Raw genomic sequence first — 16,436 nt, 5'->3', positions numbered from 1 at the left:
CGTCTAACCACCAATTTTTTTTTTTTGTTTTGTTGCCTAAATAAAGCGTCGCAGATTTCTATTTTTCAGTTCTATAAAAACTAAATCAAGTAACTGAGAGTACAACATAGCACTTGTAGTTTTATCATCTTTGATTCAAATTCTTTTGGCCCTTTCCCCGTTTCTTTTGTTATTTTGCAGTTCAAAACTACATTTGGAGTATAAAACCTTGAACACGGCTTAACTGCATATATGCCACAATTGATTTATCCCATTCGAACATCAAATTACCATCCAAATAAAACAGTGTCTCATACCAAATATGAAGTTTTAGCAGACCATGCCTGTGTCTGTTTCATTGCAGGTATATGTAACCTCGACAAACAGAGAGACGTTGAGAGTGGCAGTGACAGTCACCTAAAACTCCCTATCTGGGAACAGAACTGGAGCAACCAGTGACCAGATGAATAATGCAGCTGTGGCCCAACAGGTAACAATGCGAACCCACACCGATGGCCAACCCACATCAACCAGCTTCCCGCTTTCCCCAACAGAGGTTGACCACCCTGTTAGAAGCATAGCCGAGTACATGCTGGCAAGAGAGAAGATGAGGTGAAAGAAGGCGTAAGAGTATGTCACTGGTCCAGCTTCATCCTTCTTCGTATCCTCCTCCCGTTCATTTTGGTTGAGTGGAAGCAAAGGCCTTTCCGAACCTTCACAAGGAAATAAATGTTAAAATTTTCAAAATACAAATAAGCTCAGAGTTTGTACACAGAAAACAATTCTTGAGAACCTTCACAAGGAAATAAATGTTAAAAAATTCTAAACACAATAAGCCCAAAGTTTGTAAACAAAACAATTCTTGAGATCATTCGGCAACCATATAAAACTACAACTAGCTAAACTAGTTCTCATATGAACTTATTTGACTACACTAAAACACTGCACTAGGAAGATTCACATGTTTTCAAGAATTAAAGAACTTACCAGCACGTGGAGAACTTGGTGCTGAAAGCAGAGTGGTAGAAGAGCCGGCACGAACTGCTGAATAGACCACCGAGAGAACAGTAGTTATCAGACCCAAGGTAAGTGAGCCAGTAGAAACAGCTTTCGAATGCTTATGTAGACCGTTGCATTGATAATCCCTTGGTTCACTGGACAGTCCACTGTAGCATAAGTATGTACAGTATAAGGAAATAACTGAAGCTGGCAGGAGGCTCCCATTGACCTGTTTGCATTCATAAAGATATTCAGAGAACGGGAAACCAATCCGTGGATGAAACTGGACATACTGCGATTGTAAAACAAACTCAAAAAACTAAGTACACTGAATACATCAGCCAAATAAGAGCTTGGAAGCTTGATACAGTGCCCCACAGGCATGGACTCCACTGGGACATTGATAATTAGAACCACCTTTGCTTTTGAAACATTGTCATGTCACTTAGTAATATAGGCAGACACGCCTACTGTTGCAGAAAATTTAGTGGCATCTATGCAATCCATCCTACCTCCAAACAATATTTCACTTTGGATTATGCGCATGCACCTAAAAGTGTGGCCCCACGTCTAAAGATTTTATGGAGCACCTAAGTCACCTAATCATAAGAGTGCCCATTTGGCTATTTAGGGTTGTTATTTTAATACAATGGCTGTTAGGTAGGTATCATATAAAACAGAATCCTGCATTAAACAAGTGGACTCGATCCTATATTACATTAGGAACTCAATGGCCTTCCAACAGAGGTATCATGCCATTCCTGTATCAAATAGATACAAGGGTTTGAGCATAATGCAATTAAAAACCAAGAGGCATGTTTAATTGTCAGAATTCTAAGGGATCTCTGATATTTTGCAATTTTTTGTGTATCATTCATACTTCCCTAAAAGATTCCATAAAACTTTAAATACAAGGTTATCTACACAAAAATGGAAAAAAAAAACAAGGTTAGCAACAAACCGCTGGGTGGAGAGCCACAATTGCAAACAAAAACACTAAAATCAATGTCATGACAATGAAAAATGTGTTGAGCCCACAGTCATATCCTGATGGAGTGAACCAATGAAAGAGCAGCCCAGAAAAAGAGAACGTTGCCACATAGCAAACAAGTGAGACAACAAACAACGCCATGTACCTGCAGTTAGCAAGAAGAGCTAAGAAGTGTTAAAAACAATAAAATTGACAACTCACAAATAGAAAAGGAAAAATAAAAGAACTAAACAATATTAAGTATGAACACTCAGGAATGTAGTCTATGGAAGTAAATAAAAACCGAAAGAAGTAGAAAAGGTGGATGCACACACCAGAACTGTTCATCCTTTTGAACCCAATTATCATTCCATCCATGCACAAAATCCAGCAAAAGAACTACTTGAACTAGAAGAAACAGTCCAGAACCAAATTTGGATATCGACTCTGCATTATGAATTTTTCACTGTCAGCTGCAGGCATCAAACAGTATTAAAAATAATCATGAAAGTCATGTCAAACAATTTTACATTTAACAACATGATGCCAAAAAACCCGGAGATTCTCAAGTTTTTAGAAAGTAAAGAGATACAAAAAATGTCCTTCTGTCATTGATTTTTTTTTTTTTTTTTGAGGCATGCATGGATGTACTGTTTATGTAATTTAGACATGTATAAACATGCATAATGTCATTACTACCAACAGAATTCTAATTGCCACCTCTCCAAGTACTCATTGCCACTTGCCAATTGAACACAGAGTAGTCATGATAACTGAGGCATTTGTGCAGCAGGACTTGCCACATTGACATCATCGTACAGTAGAACAAGGATTCAGAAAGAGCATAATAACAACAGAAGACAATCCAATTAAAAAAAAATACAAAAAAAAAAAACGAGATTTCATACTGATAGATACTTTCACATGATTGTACAACATGTGGTATATCACACACATAAGATGTGCCCATCGAGTAGGAAAAGGCATTAGATTTTTTGCTTAAAATTAGGAGAAATAATCTACCATGGATTAGTCAGGTATTCTGAGACAGCCCTTCAACATATCAGATGGAGATCTATTAGTGTCATAAAATGTCAATGATGATGATTGAGAGAGGCAAGAAATAGATCAAGGCCAAAAGTGACATTGATTTAAATGGTGATGAAAGACATAGAATAAGACAAGCAAGCAAAAGACTAGCTGACAAGAGTGCAAAAGGGGCAAAGATAGTCCATATAACCAACTCCAACATTTGCAAGAAAATACCATAGAAATCTTCCAAACAAGAGATTCAAAACCAAGTAAACATCTTCAAGCATCTTTCTCATGACATAAAAAAAATCATAACAGAAAATTTTAATTATTCACCGTTTTCAATTTCAATAGTGGTACTCTAGAGTGAAGAATAAAAGAATAAAGCAACAGAGAGAAAAAAATATAAGTTAAAAAATTTTCACCCTAAGCTATTGATGTTTAAATGATGTTTTGTATGATGTTTAACCTATCCTAAACATATTGAATAAGAAATTGGCAAAAACATATTTAAGTGATATAGTGCTTATGTCAAGCATTAAAAGGTATTAAGTCACAGATAGAGCATAGGGATTATATCAAGCCTCAAGTTATACAGTGCTTATGTAGCCATGATATGATTGTGAGATGATAAGAAACATTTACTCGACATGTCATTGGTTCAGGTAGGTCTTAATGCAATTACTGCCTGAAACTGCATGTTATAACAAATATATCTTCTGTAAAAGTGCTGCCACGGGATCTTACAAACAGAATTAAGTCAAAACTCTACTGATGAAGACAATCAAATAGATCTAATTTAGAGTGATAAATCTTTTTTTTTTTTTTTGAGAAACTTTACCATAAAAACTGACGATCTCATTTGGAAGGAAAAACATCAAAATCACCACAAGACACCAGGTAACTATCTTTGCCATCCATCCACCATGGTGCAATTTATCTCGAGGATCTTTCTGATCCTTCACTCCAATCATGAAAATTGCGAACATGGTGAAAAACAAGAAGTTCCCCAAGCTCACACGTAAAACAGCATCTGTTTCAAACCACTCCCTGTTAGGAGTTTGGTGGAAATGGTTAATCCCTGCAAATCAGATTGTAAACAAAATTAGCTGGATCTTCTTAAACCAACAAGCAACAAATCGACAAGCTCCAACCCACCCGCAATACTGACATATGATGACATTGTTTAGAATCCCAATGGGAATATCAATAAGTAAAATTGAACTTATAAATGCCACAGTTATAGAAACATGATATTCCAAATGAATCCTCCATGAGCATTCAAACAGAGAATAGTCATACCAGATATTGTTATACAAATGATTTAAAAGGTTCTGGCCTCCATTATGTTTGGGATTTAAAAAAAAAAAAAAAATATATATATATATATATAATAAAATAAACTGAACCACCGACGAAGCAAACGGAGGGGGATTTGGTAAAATTTAGAATGCAAATAGAAGTTCATATTCTCCCTGGGAATGTAAGAAGTGCTGCAGTAATTGCATGTTGAGCTCCTAGATACTATCCATATTATGTTCTAGGGTTCATTCCACAGTAGGGAAGACGCGATTGGACCTGAACCTCGTGTAATTGATAAAGTATCTTTCACTAGTTGAGCTAGGCACAGACCCTAAACTATACTGAATTACTGGGTTGACCTAGAATGCAAACGAATTACATGTTAAAGGCATAAATCCAGCGAATTATAAAAGGAAGCAGAAAAACGCAATCCAGAGCAGGTGATCGTGAAAAGAGCGCCTTACATGGCAATTTTTCCATCAAAGGAGCAGCGACCTCTCTCAAAATCCATGAGATAATAAGAGACAAGGCGAAGAGTCCGCAATAGGCGATACGAGCAGAACGCCGACTAATACCTCCGACGACCGATCGGCAAGCCTCGCAGGCGCAGGTAGCGCAGCACGAGGCGAGGCAAGAAGCTGCCCACATCCTCTAGGTCTCCTTACCAAAAATCAGATGAAAAATCTCAGCTACAAATCTCCAACCAAGCAGATCGATTAGAAGATTGTAACCAGCAAAAGGTTGTATGATCGGCAGAGATTCAAGGGCAAATTTGGGGGAGAAGATGATTCCAAGGTCTGGTGGGAGTCGAAAGACGCAAGGCACCGTCGCCTTTTTAGACGTGGGCACGGAATCTAATAATCTTTACGACGGGTTTTGGCATGTATTTTTTACCTCGTTAGTGCCACAGCTCTATGACTCCTATATTGTCCTATCAAAGGCAGGGTAATGCAACTCGCCGAGTCGACATTAACTCAGCCGAATTGATTCGTGAATTTATTTCTAATCGTACAAGTAAATACTATTCGTGTTAAGAAAGTTTTAGGAGCTAAGAAATTCCAGACGATTTTTCTCGAGTGTCGACCATCTGGACTTCTCTTGTCCAGATCATCTCCGTCTCTTCCAATTTCACTTTCCCCCGTGTGTCATCTCCATTTATTCTCTTCATCTCTTACATTTGGTCCCGGCAACATCTTCCAGGCTCTTTTGGTTTTGAATCCTACCCTCCGACATCGTTTGGAGTTATTTTAATTTACTTTTTGAGGTAGTATACTTCCCACCTCGTTTGGACTTTTACTGTGGTCTCTATGCAGTTAATTTAAATAGAGTTTTGGGAGCAGGGTGCCTTAGCATTGATCGCCAAAATTCTTATCGTGGTTTTTGCCTAATGTGATGCTAGTGATAGATTTTAAACTAAAAATAGGAGTTATTATTATTGTAATAGGAAATCAATAAACTCGTAGATTGTCATAGAAATTTCACAGACTAAATTTGCTCCGAGTGCAATTTTGAATGCTAGCCTGGGTTGCGTTATTTTGCATTTATTTCTTCTACATTTTGCTTCGGTCTCTTGTTTCCCATTCTTCATTAATGCCTTTTGTCAAACTGGAAAGAGCAATTTAATAGATGAAATTCTTTATCACCTTTTTCATTATCTGCACATGGTACCTTTATGATCTGCAAAAACTATTATTTCGTGTATAGCTAAGGCTTTTGTAGTAGATGATTGTTGTTTTCCATTCTGCTTAAGAGTACCCCCTGTTGGTTTTTATACAGGGCAGTCTACATTAAATTATACCAGGCCAAAACCTCTACTTCATCGATGTTATGAGGAGCAAATCTTCTTTTTTTTCCAAATTTTTCCCCTTTTTTTAAGAGGGTGAAGATTTTATTCCAAAGCAAAGCTTACAAGAATAAAATCTTAGGAAGGGGGCCTCCTTACAGCGGTAGATTTGAGGGACAGGTCTTTTTTAGCTAACAAGATAGCCATACTATTAGCTGATCTCGGGACATTACTCCATCTACATTGAAATTCTGCTACAAAGCTCATGATTTCATTAAAAGTTTGCCAATGCTTCCAAGGAGAGGATTGTGGATCCAAATGCTTCCAATTTTTTTTTCTTGTGCTCTCTAAAATATATATTGTCGTTTTCTTCATTTTCCAATAAAGTTCTCTTTCAACCTAAAAGTTTCTGCTATCCACTGTCTGATATCCTACTCTTGCTGTTCTGTTAGAAGGAAATGGCGGTTATTGAACCAACTTCTAATTCAGGTGAAGCTGACAATGCGCAAGATCTTAGAAAGAACAAATCTTTACACACATCAACAGTCTTAGCTGAAGAATTAGGAAGGGAAGGGGAAGGCTTTGAAACTGCCAGCGAAGGTGAAAATAAGAGTGACGAGTTACAACCATCTGAACCTCCTACGGATGATTTTTTCGAAGATGCATTGACAGAGGATGAGCTGAAACGGGTCAGAGTAAAATATTGTGCCTTTCCACTGTCATTTATGATGTGATTTTGGGTCTCCAGAAATCTATTCCTTTTTTTTTTTTTGTGAGTTCAATTTATTCAGAACATCTTTTGCTTGAAACTGTTGGATGATGTTGATGCTGTTCAGAACAAGTTATATCTGTGTAATTTGGTTTAGGAATATTTATCTAAGCTAATTCTATCTTCCATAGGAATCATGAATTCTTGTATATTTCATTTAAGGTTGACGAGGAATTTGTTTCTTTGTTATGATCATTCTCCTTTATGGTTCCGAGTTAAAGAGTCCTATTTTTATCCCTATTAGGATTTATACGGTTCAAAGAGCATGGTGGAAGTTGGCAGCTTATAAATGAGCTTGAATTTTGTATATTTAAAATTTTCATAGGCTTGTTTAAATTTATTTAAGAAGGAAAATGTATAAAGGCTCAAAATGAGTCTTAAGAATGAAACAAGGATAACAAAGAAAGAAGGGAAGGGTATTGAATCAATGCTATATAAATCAATTCGGTCACCAACCTAGAGAGGTGACCAGGTGTGGTGAAACCCGGTTTTGGCTGTTGGTTGACATGGGGTGAAGTCATGTTGACATCATTTAAAAAAAAACTAAGTTCTGGGCTTTATTCTCCAACTATCTACAAGAAGGACGAAGGAAGGAGGGGGGAGCTATGCATTTCCTCTTTCTTCTATCAGTAGAGGTAGGGCTCCTGTCCTCTTCTTCTCCATGCGGAACTTCCCCTATTGAGTTTCTACAATAAGATAGCGATCCCCAATCCTCCTCACCATCACGCAAGGATCAGGGAGGAGACTCCCCCCTCTTTCCCCCCTTTTTGCATTGCGCGTAAGAAGGCCCCCTCACGTGATAGCAACCCAGTTGAACTGTTTGACTTGGCTTGGCCAGCTGCGTTTTGATGCTATTTCATGTTTTTTAGTTTTTTCACCTGCAAAAGGATTGATTGAATCGGCTAGTTTGGTTCTTTAAGTTGAAGAATCAAATACAAACCGGGTCTCTACAACTGTATTATTTACATCCTAAGCTATTATATAAACTTAACAGTTCATTCTTGAAGAGCCTAGTTAGTTGCTTTAGTAGGGATCGGAGTATTGATATGTTAGTTATTTATCATTGCAATGTCTTGTGTGCTTTATGTGTGTAACAGTATTGATATGTTAGTTATTTATCATTGCAATGTCTTGTGTGCTGTATGTTTGTAACATAGAAGTTGTTATGATCCTATGGCCTCCAACCTGGGGCATTTGGCAGGCTAACCTAGTTACAATAGGTTTAAGGGCCTAGTTTTTTGTGTTCCATTAGCTTTAGAGCTTTTAGGTACAGGCTAGATATGTAACACTTGGTATCCAAGTAGGCATCTCGTTTTATATTCTAATCCCAAGGGGTTGACCTATAAAAAGGGGTATACGCTACCAAAGGGAAAGTCATGACAAGGGTGGAAAAGGGTTATTTGATCTAAAATGAAGCCAGCATAGATTAGGTTGTCTTGTGACAGAGGGGTCAACCTATGGAAAGGTTTACCTCGTGTCCATGGCATAGAAGCATCGATGGATTTTTTGTTGATCCTGTGGGACCTAACACAGGGTATTGGTGATGGGTTTAGCAAGTCTAGTATGATATAAGTGTAATACTTAACTTCCTGTTTTCCATCAACTTTGAATTTTTTTAACATAATGGTTACGTACCTTACAAAAGTTAATATTTCTTGACTCACATCTCCCCCTTCATATTCCTCTCATAATCGAATCCCATCCCTTTTTGTGTCAAATAACTAATGAGAAAAGTGTGGTGATCATTTTCCAATGATTTTTTGGGTAAGAATTGGAAAGAATATAAGGGAGAAAATAGTTGGGAAGGTTTCAGACTTCTAATAGGCTATATATCACTTACTCAGACTCCTTTGCTATAGTTCTAAATAGTGAAGGATTTCTCAAGTTTCTTAACTTATATATTTAAAACCAGTGACCATTAAGCTGAATCCAATTATTCTGTCTTAATTCTACCACTTTAAATTATGAGGTATGAATATTGTCTGGGCTCTCGTATCCTCTTATAGGTGAAAGTGGCAGGTCATTTATTATATATGCAGTTCCTCTCTCTTGTATGGCTAATTCCTGTTAATAGAGTTAATATTGTCTATTAGTTATAGAGGAGGCCCAACTTCTCAAAATTTTATTGGTTGTAAAGTTTAACTTGTTGTTTGTCAACACGAAGCTGAATCCAATTATTGTGTCTTAATTCTACCACTTTCAAGCATGAGGTATGAATGTTGTTTGGGCTCTCATATCTTCTAACTAAGTGAAAATGGCGGGTCATTTTTTTTGTACACAATTCCTCTTCTCTTGTATGACCAATTCCTCTTAATAGAGTTAATATTATCCATTAGTTATAGAAAGGAGTCCAGCTTCTCAATTTTTTATTGGTTGTAAAGATTAACTTGTTATATGTCAACACTAAGCTGAATCCAATCATTGTGTCTTAATTCTACCACTTTAAAGCATGAGGTATGAATGTTGTCTGGGCTCTCGTATCCTTCTAACTAGGTGAAAGTGGCGGTCATTTTTTTTGTACACAAATCCTCTTCTTACACTTTCTCTTAATAGAGTTAATATTATCCACTAGTTATAGAAAGGAGTCCAACTTCTCAATTTTTTATTGGTTGTAAAGATTAACTTGTTATTTGTCAGCACTAAGCTGGATCCAATTTTGGTGTCTTAATTCTACCACTTTAAAGCATGAGGTATGAATGTTGTCTGGGCTCTTGTATCCTCTTATAGGTGCAAGTGACGGGTCATTTTTTTTATTTGCAGTTCTTCTTCTCTTGTGTCACCGATTTCTCTTGATAGAGTTAATTTAATCCAATAGTTATAGAAAGGAGTTCAACTTCTCAAATTTTTACTGGTTAAAGATTAACTTCTTATTCATCAACACTTCTGGCGGTGTACTTCTATCGTTTCATTTGAGTCTTTTTGTTCATATGCAACCTTGTAGTGATCCATTTGAGTCATTTTGTTTGTGTGTAACCTTGTACGCATCATACTACCATCAGGTTGTGGGGGTTATTAATTTTCTTTTTCTTTTTTGGAGTGCCATCTGTTATCTTGTTGCTATAGCTTTCATCAGCAGAGATCTTCAATCTGATGCCTTTTCTTTGAATCAGAGAGCTGTAGATCAAGCTAATGATGCAAAAGTGGAGGGTAACAGCTTCTTTGGAGCAGGGCAGTATGAAGAAGCATTGTACCAGTATGCACGCGCATTACAACTTGCTCCTGAAATGCCTTCAACAACAGAAATTCGGTCAATATGTCATGCTAATAGTGCTATCTGCTACTTGAAACTGGTAACTTTTCTGGATAAATGCCTTCAAAAATTAAAAAAGGAAAACTCTGTTTAAATATACAACCTATGTCATTTGTGTTGCATCTTTAGTAGTTTCTTTGAAAGTAATCCTTCCACATGTATTTTCTCTGCAAACACTACATTGGGGAGAGATCTGTACTGAACTGAAGTATCAAATAGGAATTGTTATTCTAGATCATTTTGAAGTCCTTTTTTCTATTTTTGAATCTGATTTGTTGTTTCAGTACTCTAGTGTCATCCACGATCATATCTTGTGCTTGCCTGCTGCTACCTCACCCCCTGTTGTCTTCATTCTGTGTTGTTTAAGAATAAATGACTGAAAACTAATTAAAGAAGAAGAATTAAAGGGGAGAGAGGAGGAGAAGATGGAGAGAAAAGTGGAGAAAGAGACTGCATTGAAATTCAGTCTCGTTGAGAGTTTGGTCGATCTCTAATCCCTTTATTAAGCAGCTTAAGTGATTTACAAGGAGAATGCCCATATTTGCCCTGTGACACTTACATCACTTACAACTATAAAACAATTACAAAAAAATGATAAAATGACTTCATTATACTTCCCTAATTAACATCTTTCTAACTAGAACCTCAACACACTGTACATAATAGTAAAATTACTAAAATACCTTGAACTCTAACACCTTTTCAAGTCGGGGCATATATATTTACCAATATGTATGGAGTAATCACTTTTTCACTTGACACTGCATTACCAATAAAATAGCAATCCACTTCTATATGTTTGGTTCTTTCATATAATACTGTAAGCAATAGATTGTTGCTTGGTTTTCACATTTAAGTTCACCACTCCACCCAGACCAGATTCCCATAACACAGATTTTACCTACAACAGCTCATGTCTTTCCCTCAAGAGAATGCCTAGACTTCAAGGAGGAAGGATGAATCTCTAACACGATGTGCCCTCAAGCGGATTTACTACTTTGGTACCATGAAAACTAATAAAAGAAGAAGAGTTAAAGAGAAGTGTAGAAGAAGACAAAGAAGAGAAGTGGAAAAAGAGACTGTTGAACATCAGTCTTGTTGAGGAAGCTAATCGGCTCCTAATCCCTTCATTAAGCAGCTTAAGTGATTTACAAGGAAAATGTCCCTATTGCCCCTATGGCATTTTCCACTTACAGTCATAAGACAGTAACGAAAAATAATAAAAATTGCACCTAATTGACATCTTTCTAACTAGAACCTCAAGACACAATACATCATAGCAAGATTACCAAAATACCTTTGAAATTAAACAATGATCATTCTTTTTGGTCATGTGTGGGGAATAGTCTAAGCTTCTCCTCCGATCATCAAGTGATAAAGTCTTCATGATAAATGGTTTCATTCGCTGCTTTGATTATTAAAGAATAAGAAGTTTAGTGTTTGCCAGTTTGGACCTCTTTTACTCTTACTTTACAGTTTTGAATTACTCAGGGAAGGTACGATGAAACAGTTAAGGAAGCCACAAATGCGTTGAAACTGAATCCTTCTTATTTGAAAGCACTGCTTAGAAGGGCAGAGGCTCATGAAAGGCTTGAACACTTTGAAGAGGCCATTGCTGGTATGTGCTTAGATGGATGTTGAATTTTGTTTTTTGCACTTTTACATTCCCAGGAGTGCTCTTTTAAACTCTCTCTCTCTTTCTCTCTCTCTCTCTCTCTCTTTATCAAGACACTTTGAAGAGTCTAGTGTTGTCTTGCTTCAATGGGTTTTATTTGTATATTTTTACTTGATATTGTTCATTTGGTTCTATTAATTCGGTCGTAGTTCTGGAACCGCAATTCACACTTATTTTCTAATTCTCGTCTCCCAATATATCTTTTTCATATCTGTTTCAAAACCTATAGACATGAAAAGTATCTTGGAGTTGGACCCATCTCATCATCAAGCCAGGAGAACCGTCCAACGCTTGGAGCCGTTGGCTGCAGAGAAGCGTGAAAAATTGAAAGAAGAGATGATGGGTATGGTGCTTGTGCGGCCTATTCTTATCTTTCATATTTTTTAAATTATTAAAGACATCATGTTTTCATTTGCAGGTAAGTTGAAAGAAATGGGCAATTCTGTACTAGGGAGATTTGGGATGAGCGTGGATAACTTCAAAGCTGTTAAAGATCCCAACACTGGATCCTATTCTATCTCATTCCAGCGTTAAGTAAATTATGTAAATCCTTATCATTCATGAAGAAGAAAGATAAAAAAACTGGAAGAATTCTTTGGATTTTGTACTAATTGTAGCCTTATATGTCGGAACTAAAAATGGGGGAAAAACTGCCTTTGAATGAAGAGATTTCACCTTTGTTCAATTCTAATCAGTCGAGTCTTTTGTGCCCGTCACTCTTCATACAGAAATTGGAAATAAGATACAGTTAGCTAGAGAGAGAAAGAACAGTCCGATGAACATCAGAATTTGAGCCATCTCTTCTCTTTCTCTTTGCTAACAACAGCATTTGATGCAGATGTATGAGCTGCCTCAGCATCTGCCAGATCTTTGCGAGTCTCCTCCAACTTCCTAGAGAAAGCTTCATACACGGCCTTGTCCTTTCGGTTCCTGCTCACCATCTCTTCCAACTTCTCCACTTGATGCCTCAAGTCCTTCACCTCATCATCATAAGCAACCAAAGCCCTCCTATCCTGTTTCTTCTCATGCCTGCTCCCCTCAAAACCCTCCTTCTGTATCTTCCCGGATCTTTGTTGGGCTTTAGTCTGCTTTCCGAGCTGATTATTTATAAAATTAAAAACATCTGGATGCTTCTCCTCCATTGCTTTGGCTGCACGTACTACAGCTGCAAACTTCTTTTCTCGCTTTCTTTTACCACCTCTGCTACGCTTTCTACCCCAAGTTCCTACAGTGTCTTCTTTTGTTTTCAAAGATTTGACTGCATGATCAAGTGATTGCTTGGGTGGAAGGACTTTTACAGGGACAGGGTCCACCATTCCCTGCCCTGAAATGCCTAATCCCATACCTTGCCGGTAACCCATGTTGGCCATCATCTTGGAAGCTATACCTCTTGTATGGTGCTCCCAATCGGTAAATACTGTAGTTTCAGTCTGCACCCCTCGTTGTGATGTTGTGGCCTCTAGAAAGCCTAGACCTTGGTGGGCTACCCCATTTTCAGGGTTTTCCTCATAGCTAGATTCAGAGTCTTCGGAATCTGTCTCATCTTCTTCCTCCTCACTCACTAGGGCATATTCAGATAGTGAGAGGGAATCGATCCCAAGCCTAACAGAGCTGCCATCATCTTGGAAAACAACCTGGCCCATGCTCAATTTATCATCCCATGACTCAAGTTCTGCCTCCCTCCAAATTCCAGCATGCCTATCTGAGATTGCTAAAAGATTGGATCCAACCAGTGACTGCTGCCATACTGTTGGAACGTATGGCCTCAATGAAGATAAGGAAACATCAACCCCTATATAAATAAACTCACATCAGAATCAATGCAACCTGGAATGATTAAAAACTGATGGCACATTGAACTACAAAAACTAAACAATTGAAGAAATTTTGCATGTTAAGTGAACTCCTAGAGGGCATAATAGCTCGACAGTGAGTATCAAAAGGATGGAAAAAGATGCATAATAGAGTTAAAGAGGTAATTTCACTATGCAGTAATTCAAAGTAAAGTTCTGACTTGCAATATAAAACAAGGAATTCAAGCACTATTCACTTGTTATTCATTGAGTGGAAGTACAACTTTTACTGTCAAATTGCAATGAAACTTTAAAAGTCAACCAACACAGGATTTGGTTTCATATAGATATAACCCAAAAAAGACACAGAGTGGTGTTCAAGTAAAGTCTATTTAAAAGGCTCTAGTTTGCCCCAAAGAAAAAGGCTCGTATTACACAAATCTTCTATTGAGGCTTAATTGATCTGGCTAGAAGATCCTTGAAGAAACCAACTTTTTAACTGTGAACATCCGGAAAGTTTTAGAAAGGCAGATAGCAAGGGAATAAGTGTGTTATAAGTGAGATTTACCCAAGTAGGTCGAGATGCTATTCTCAAGCAAACAAAGTTAAAGGTTCTAGTTCACCAATGGAAACAAGGGATCAGATAACACTCATCCTTGATTAAGGATTACAGAATGAATCATGCTAATAGAGCCTAGAAGAAACTACATCGACATACCATGTGACAAGCGGCAATTACTACCAAATCGACAACGCTGCTGTAGAAAGAACTTGCAGATCTGCACTTAGATGGACTCATGGTCAGTTTGACATTGCGAAAATTGTGGCTTCTGAGTTTCCGATTAGATATATGAAAAGTACTAACAAAATCACAGAATGTAGGTGTACAAGGAGCTAGTGATCAACAAGAAGTAAAGAGGTTTAGTAAGTATAGAAAACTATATAAGACAGAGAGATTTATGATAAATTGCAAGCAGACAAATGGCAACAAAACAGAGTCAGGAAATGAATGACTGGATATTCTCTGGAGGTTAATACAGCTTTGTTCATAACCCTAGGCATGAAATTTTTTCATGTTCGTGTTTTTTTAGTTACATCTTACTCTATTAATTGCATGTCCTCTAAGATTACTTCAAGACTCCTTATCCTATGTTGCTTCCTAGTGCAAATTCATTTTAAGCCATGCCTTCTGGACTGCCAAGTGGCTAGAAAAGAACATCAAGAGAACCATTAGAAGCCAAATATTTCAAGGTGAAAATCCAAATGTCTCTCGCCCCAAAGAACTTCCAAATCACAAATTCAAGCACATCAGGCACTCCAGAGGAATAACAGTAAAGAATGTCATGTATATTTAAAAAAAAAAAACTAATTAAAACAGGAAAATGTTGCATACTCACCATCATGCTCACAGATGTAGGCGTAAGGAAGGATATCCTTACAGAAACATCACTATTGAGACCAATTATGTGGCCATTATACCATCGCCCATCCGTGTGACGAAATCTACATTTGGAGCCAACAGAAAAGCCTTGGTCTTCCAATGGTTCCGGTTGAACCTGATTTGGGTCAAGAGGCTCCACTTGGTGATCCTCAGACGGAGATTCAAGACAGCCTTTGTCTTCCAATGATTCAGGTTGAAACTGCTTTGGGTCAAGAGGCTCCTCTTGATGATCCTCAGACGGAGACTCGACACATTGTCCCAACAACATAGAATCCGTCTCCCTCAGTAAGCGCGAACGTTTCAGATGAAGGAGTCCCTCTTCTCCATCTTTGATTACCACAAGAAGCTCTTCATGAACCTTTAATAATTCAATCATCAAAATTTAGCAACTTCAAGGGGTACTACTAAGAACAGAACAATTTCATAATAAATACTTTAATACAGTCCTTCAAAAAAATAGATAGCTTAAATCCAATCGAAAGATGCAACACAACGATCACAGAAGCAAATAAAACATGAGACTCCGATCCATCCGAGACTCATGAAGCACAGAAATAATCCCCATAAAACAAGTAGCAAACGGCAGACAAGTACTCTCCCCTCCCACACAAAGCATTTGCAAAGATGTGCAAAAACTGTTCCTAGCTTTAAACAACAATCACCAGATTCATTAGGCAGGCAGCAAAAACAACTTTCTTTTAAGAATAAAACATGTTCCTAATCGTATAAAGGTTTCGTGCTCATAAATATCTCGTGCACACGACAATCCCAACAATTAGTACAGAAAATACAAACATACTGACATGCAAATACGACAGAAAATCCTAACTTGAGAACGAACCAAATAAACAGAAAACCCTATAAATAACGACTGAATCCACCTACCGAGAGAAGTTCAGAATTTGCGGGATCCAAAAGTAGAGCTTCCTTGACTGCAGTCAGAGATTCTCTCTGTTCTTCTAATTGAAGCTCCAACTGCTGCTCAAATGCCCTCTCCTCGCTTTCCTCCCCCATTAAGGAAAATCTAAAGGTGAAATTCACGAGAACCAGCGCCTCAAAGAAGACCACAGTTTTTCCTTCTTTACGTCATGAAAGACAAGACGAGAGGAAGGGGCGAGGGCCTCCCCTGTCTCGAATCTTCCATGGGACACTGCCTTGCCTGCAACGTGGTGGAGGGCATTTTGAGGCGGCCTAAACTCAATAGAGTTGCAACTTCTGCTGTTCGGTCTCAAACTCGGTTCGTATCGGTATGACTCGCTCGAGTTGACTGTTATCTTTAGGAAAATCGATTGACATTTATAATCTCAAGTGTAAAATTCGACAGAACCGAGTCAACATGAAAAATTCGTCTGAGTCATTTCATTATTAATGACTATTTTTTAACCTTGAAGCATATATGTAACGCACAATATAATAGAGTTAGAGCTAATGAACTATCTTTAG

The 16,436-nt window shown here is 37.6% G+C and overlaps 3 protein-coding genes across 4 annotated transcripts; 1 reads left to right on the top strand and 2 right to left on the bottom strand.

The window, feature by feature from the left end:
* Positions 1-201: 201 nt before the first annotated feature.
* Positions 202-5,160, bottom strand: LOC137950359 (uncharacterized). Its single transcript, XM_068796776.1, has 6 exons — positions 4,747-5,160; positions 3,822-4,061; positions 2,284-2,395; positions 1,940-2,114; positions 967-1,207; positions 202-692 (listed from the first exon to the last, which is right to left on the bottom strand). Exons 1-6 carry the CDS (start codon positions 4,928-4,930, stop codon positions 397-399), a joined length of 1,248 nt encoding a protein of 415 aa, XP_068652877.1. The 5' UTR covers positions 4,931-5,160; the 3' UTR covers positions 202-396.
* Positions 5,161-5,323: 163 nt separating this feature from the next.
* LOC137950477 (uncharacterized) lies at positions 5,324-12,419 on the top strand. 2 transcript variants are annotated; one of them, XM_068796958.1, is made up of 6 exons: positions 5,324-5,546; positions 6,521-6,754; positions 9,945-10,124; positions 11,576-11,702; positions 11,989-12,102; positions 12,178-12,419. In XM_068796958.1, exons 2-6 carry the CDS (start codon positions 6,524-6,526, stop codon positions 12,291-12,293), a joined length of 768 nt encoding a protein of 255 aa, XP_068653059.1. In that variant the 5' UTR covers positions 5,324-5,546; positions 6,521-6,523; the 3' UTR covers positions 12,294-12,419. The 2 variants fall into 2 exon arrangements, with proteins under 2 accessions (XP_068653059.1, XP_068653058.1); XM_068796957.1 differs by having other exon boundaries at positions 6,518-6,754.
* On the bottom strand, positions 12,399-16,129 carry LOC137950476 (zinc finger CCCH domain-containing protein 18-like). The gene is made up of 4 exons (XM_068796956.1): positions 15,879-16,129; positions 14,950-15,351; positions 14,271-14,331; positions 12,399-13,551 (listed from the first exon to the last, which is right to left on the bottom strand). The coding sequence occupies exons 1-4, from the start codon at positions 16,005-16,007 to the stop codon at positions 12,542-12,544; spliced, it is 1,602 nt and encodes a 533-aa protein (XP_068653057.1). The 5' UTR covers positions 16,008-16,129; the 3' UTR covers positions 12,399-12,541.
* Between the last annotated feature and the right edge of the window lie 307 nt (positions 16,130-16,436).

Source organism: Aristolochia californica, unplaced genomic scaffold, assembly GCF_029961685.1.
Source record: "Aristolochia californica isolate CCGP_79_NKW_82.1479 unplaced genomic scaffold, dmAriCali1.0.hap1 SCAF_14, whole genome shotgun sequence".
Lineage (NCBI taxonomy): Eukaryota > Viridiplantae > Streptophyta > Magnoliopsida > Piperales > Aristolochiaceae > Aristolochia > Aristolochia californica.
This window is presented reverse-complemented; position numbering and strand designations above follow the sequence as displayed.

Excerpts from the sequence above, each read along its gene's own strand:
- LOC137950477 (XM_068796958.1), top strand. The coding sequence starts at position 6,524 with ATGGCGGTTATTGAACCAACTTCTAATTCAGGTGAAGCTGACAATGCG. Across the intron at positions 10,125-11,575 it reads CTATCTGCTACTTGAAACTG|GGAAGGTACGATGAAACAGT; the intron begins GTAACTTTTCTG and ends TGAATTACTCAG. Across the intron at positions 12,103-12,177 it reads ATTGAAAGAAGAGATGATGG|GTAAGTTGAAAGAAATGGGC; the intron begins GTATGGTGCTTG and ends TTTCATTTGCAG.
- LOC137950359 (XM_068796776.1), bottom strand. The coding sequence starts at position 4,930 with ATGTGGGCAGCTTCTTGCCTCGCCTCGTGCTGCGCTACCTGCGCCTGC. Across the intron at positions 2,115-2,283 it reads CAAAAGGATGAACAGTTCTG|GTACATGGCGTTGTTTGTTG; the intron begins GTGTGTGCATCC and ends TGCTAACTGCAG. Across the intron at positions 1,208-1,939 it reads TTGTGGCTCTCCACCCAGCG|GTCAATGGGAGCCTCCTGCC; the intron begins GTTTGTTGCTAA and ends GAATGCAAACAG.
- LOC137950476 (XM_068796956.1), bottom strand. The coding sequence starts at position 16,007 with ATGGGGGAGGAAAGCGAGGAGAGGGCATTTGAGCAGCAGTTGGAGCTT. Across the intron at positions 15,352-15,878 it reads CAAATTCTGAACTTCTCTCG|GTTCATGAAGAGCTTCTTGT; the intron begins GTAGGTGGATTC and ends GAATTATTAAAG. Across the intron at positions 14,332-14,949 it reads CTACATCTGTGAGCATGATG|ATCTGCAAGTTCTTTCTACA; the intron begins GTGAGTATGCAA and ends ATCTAAGTGCAG.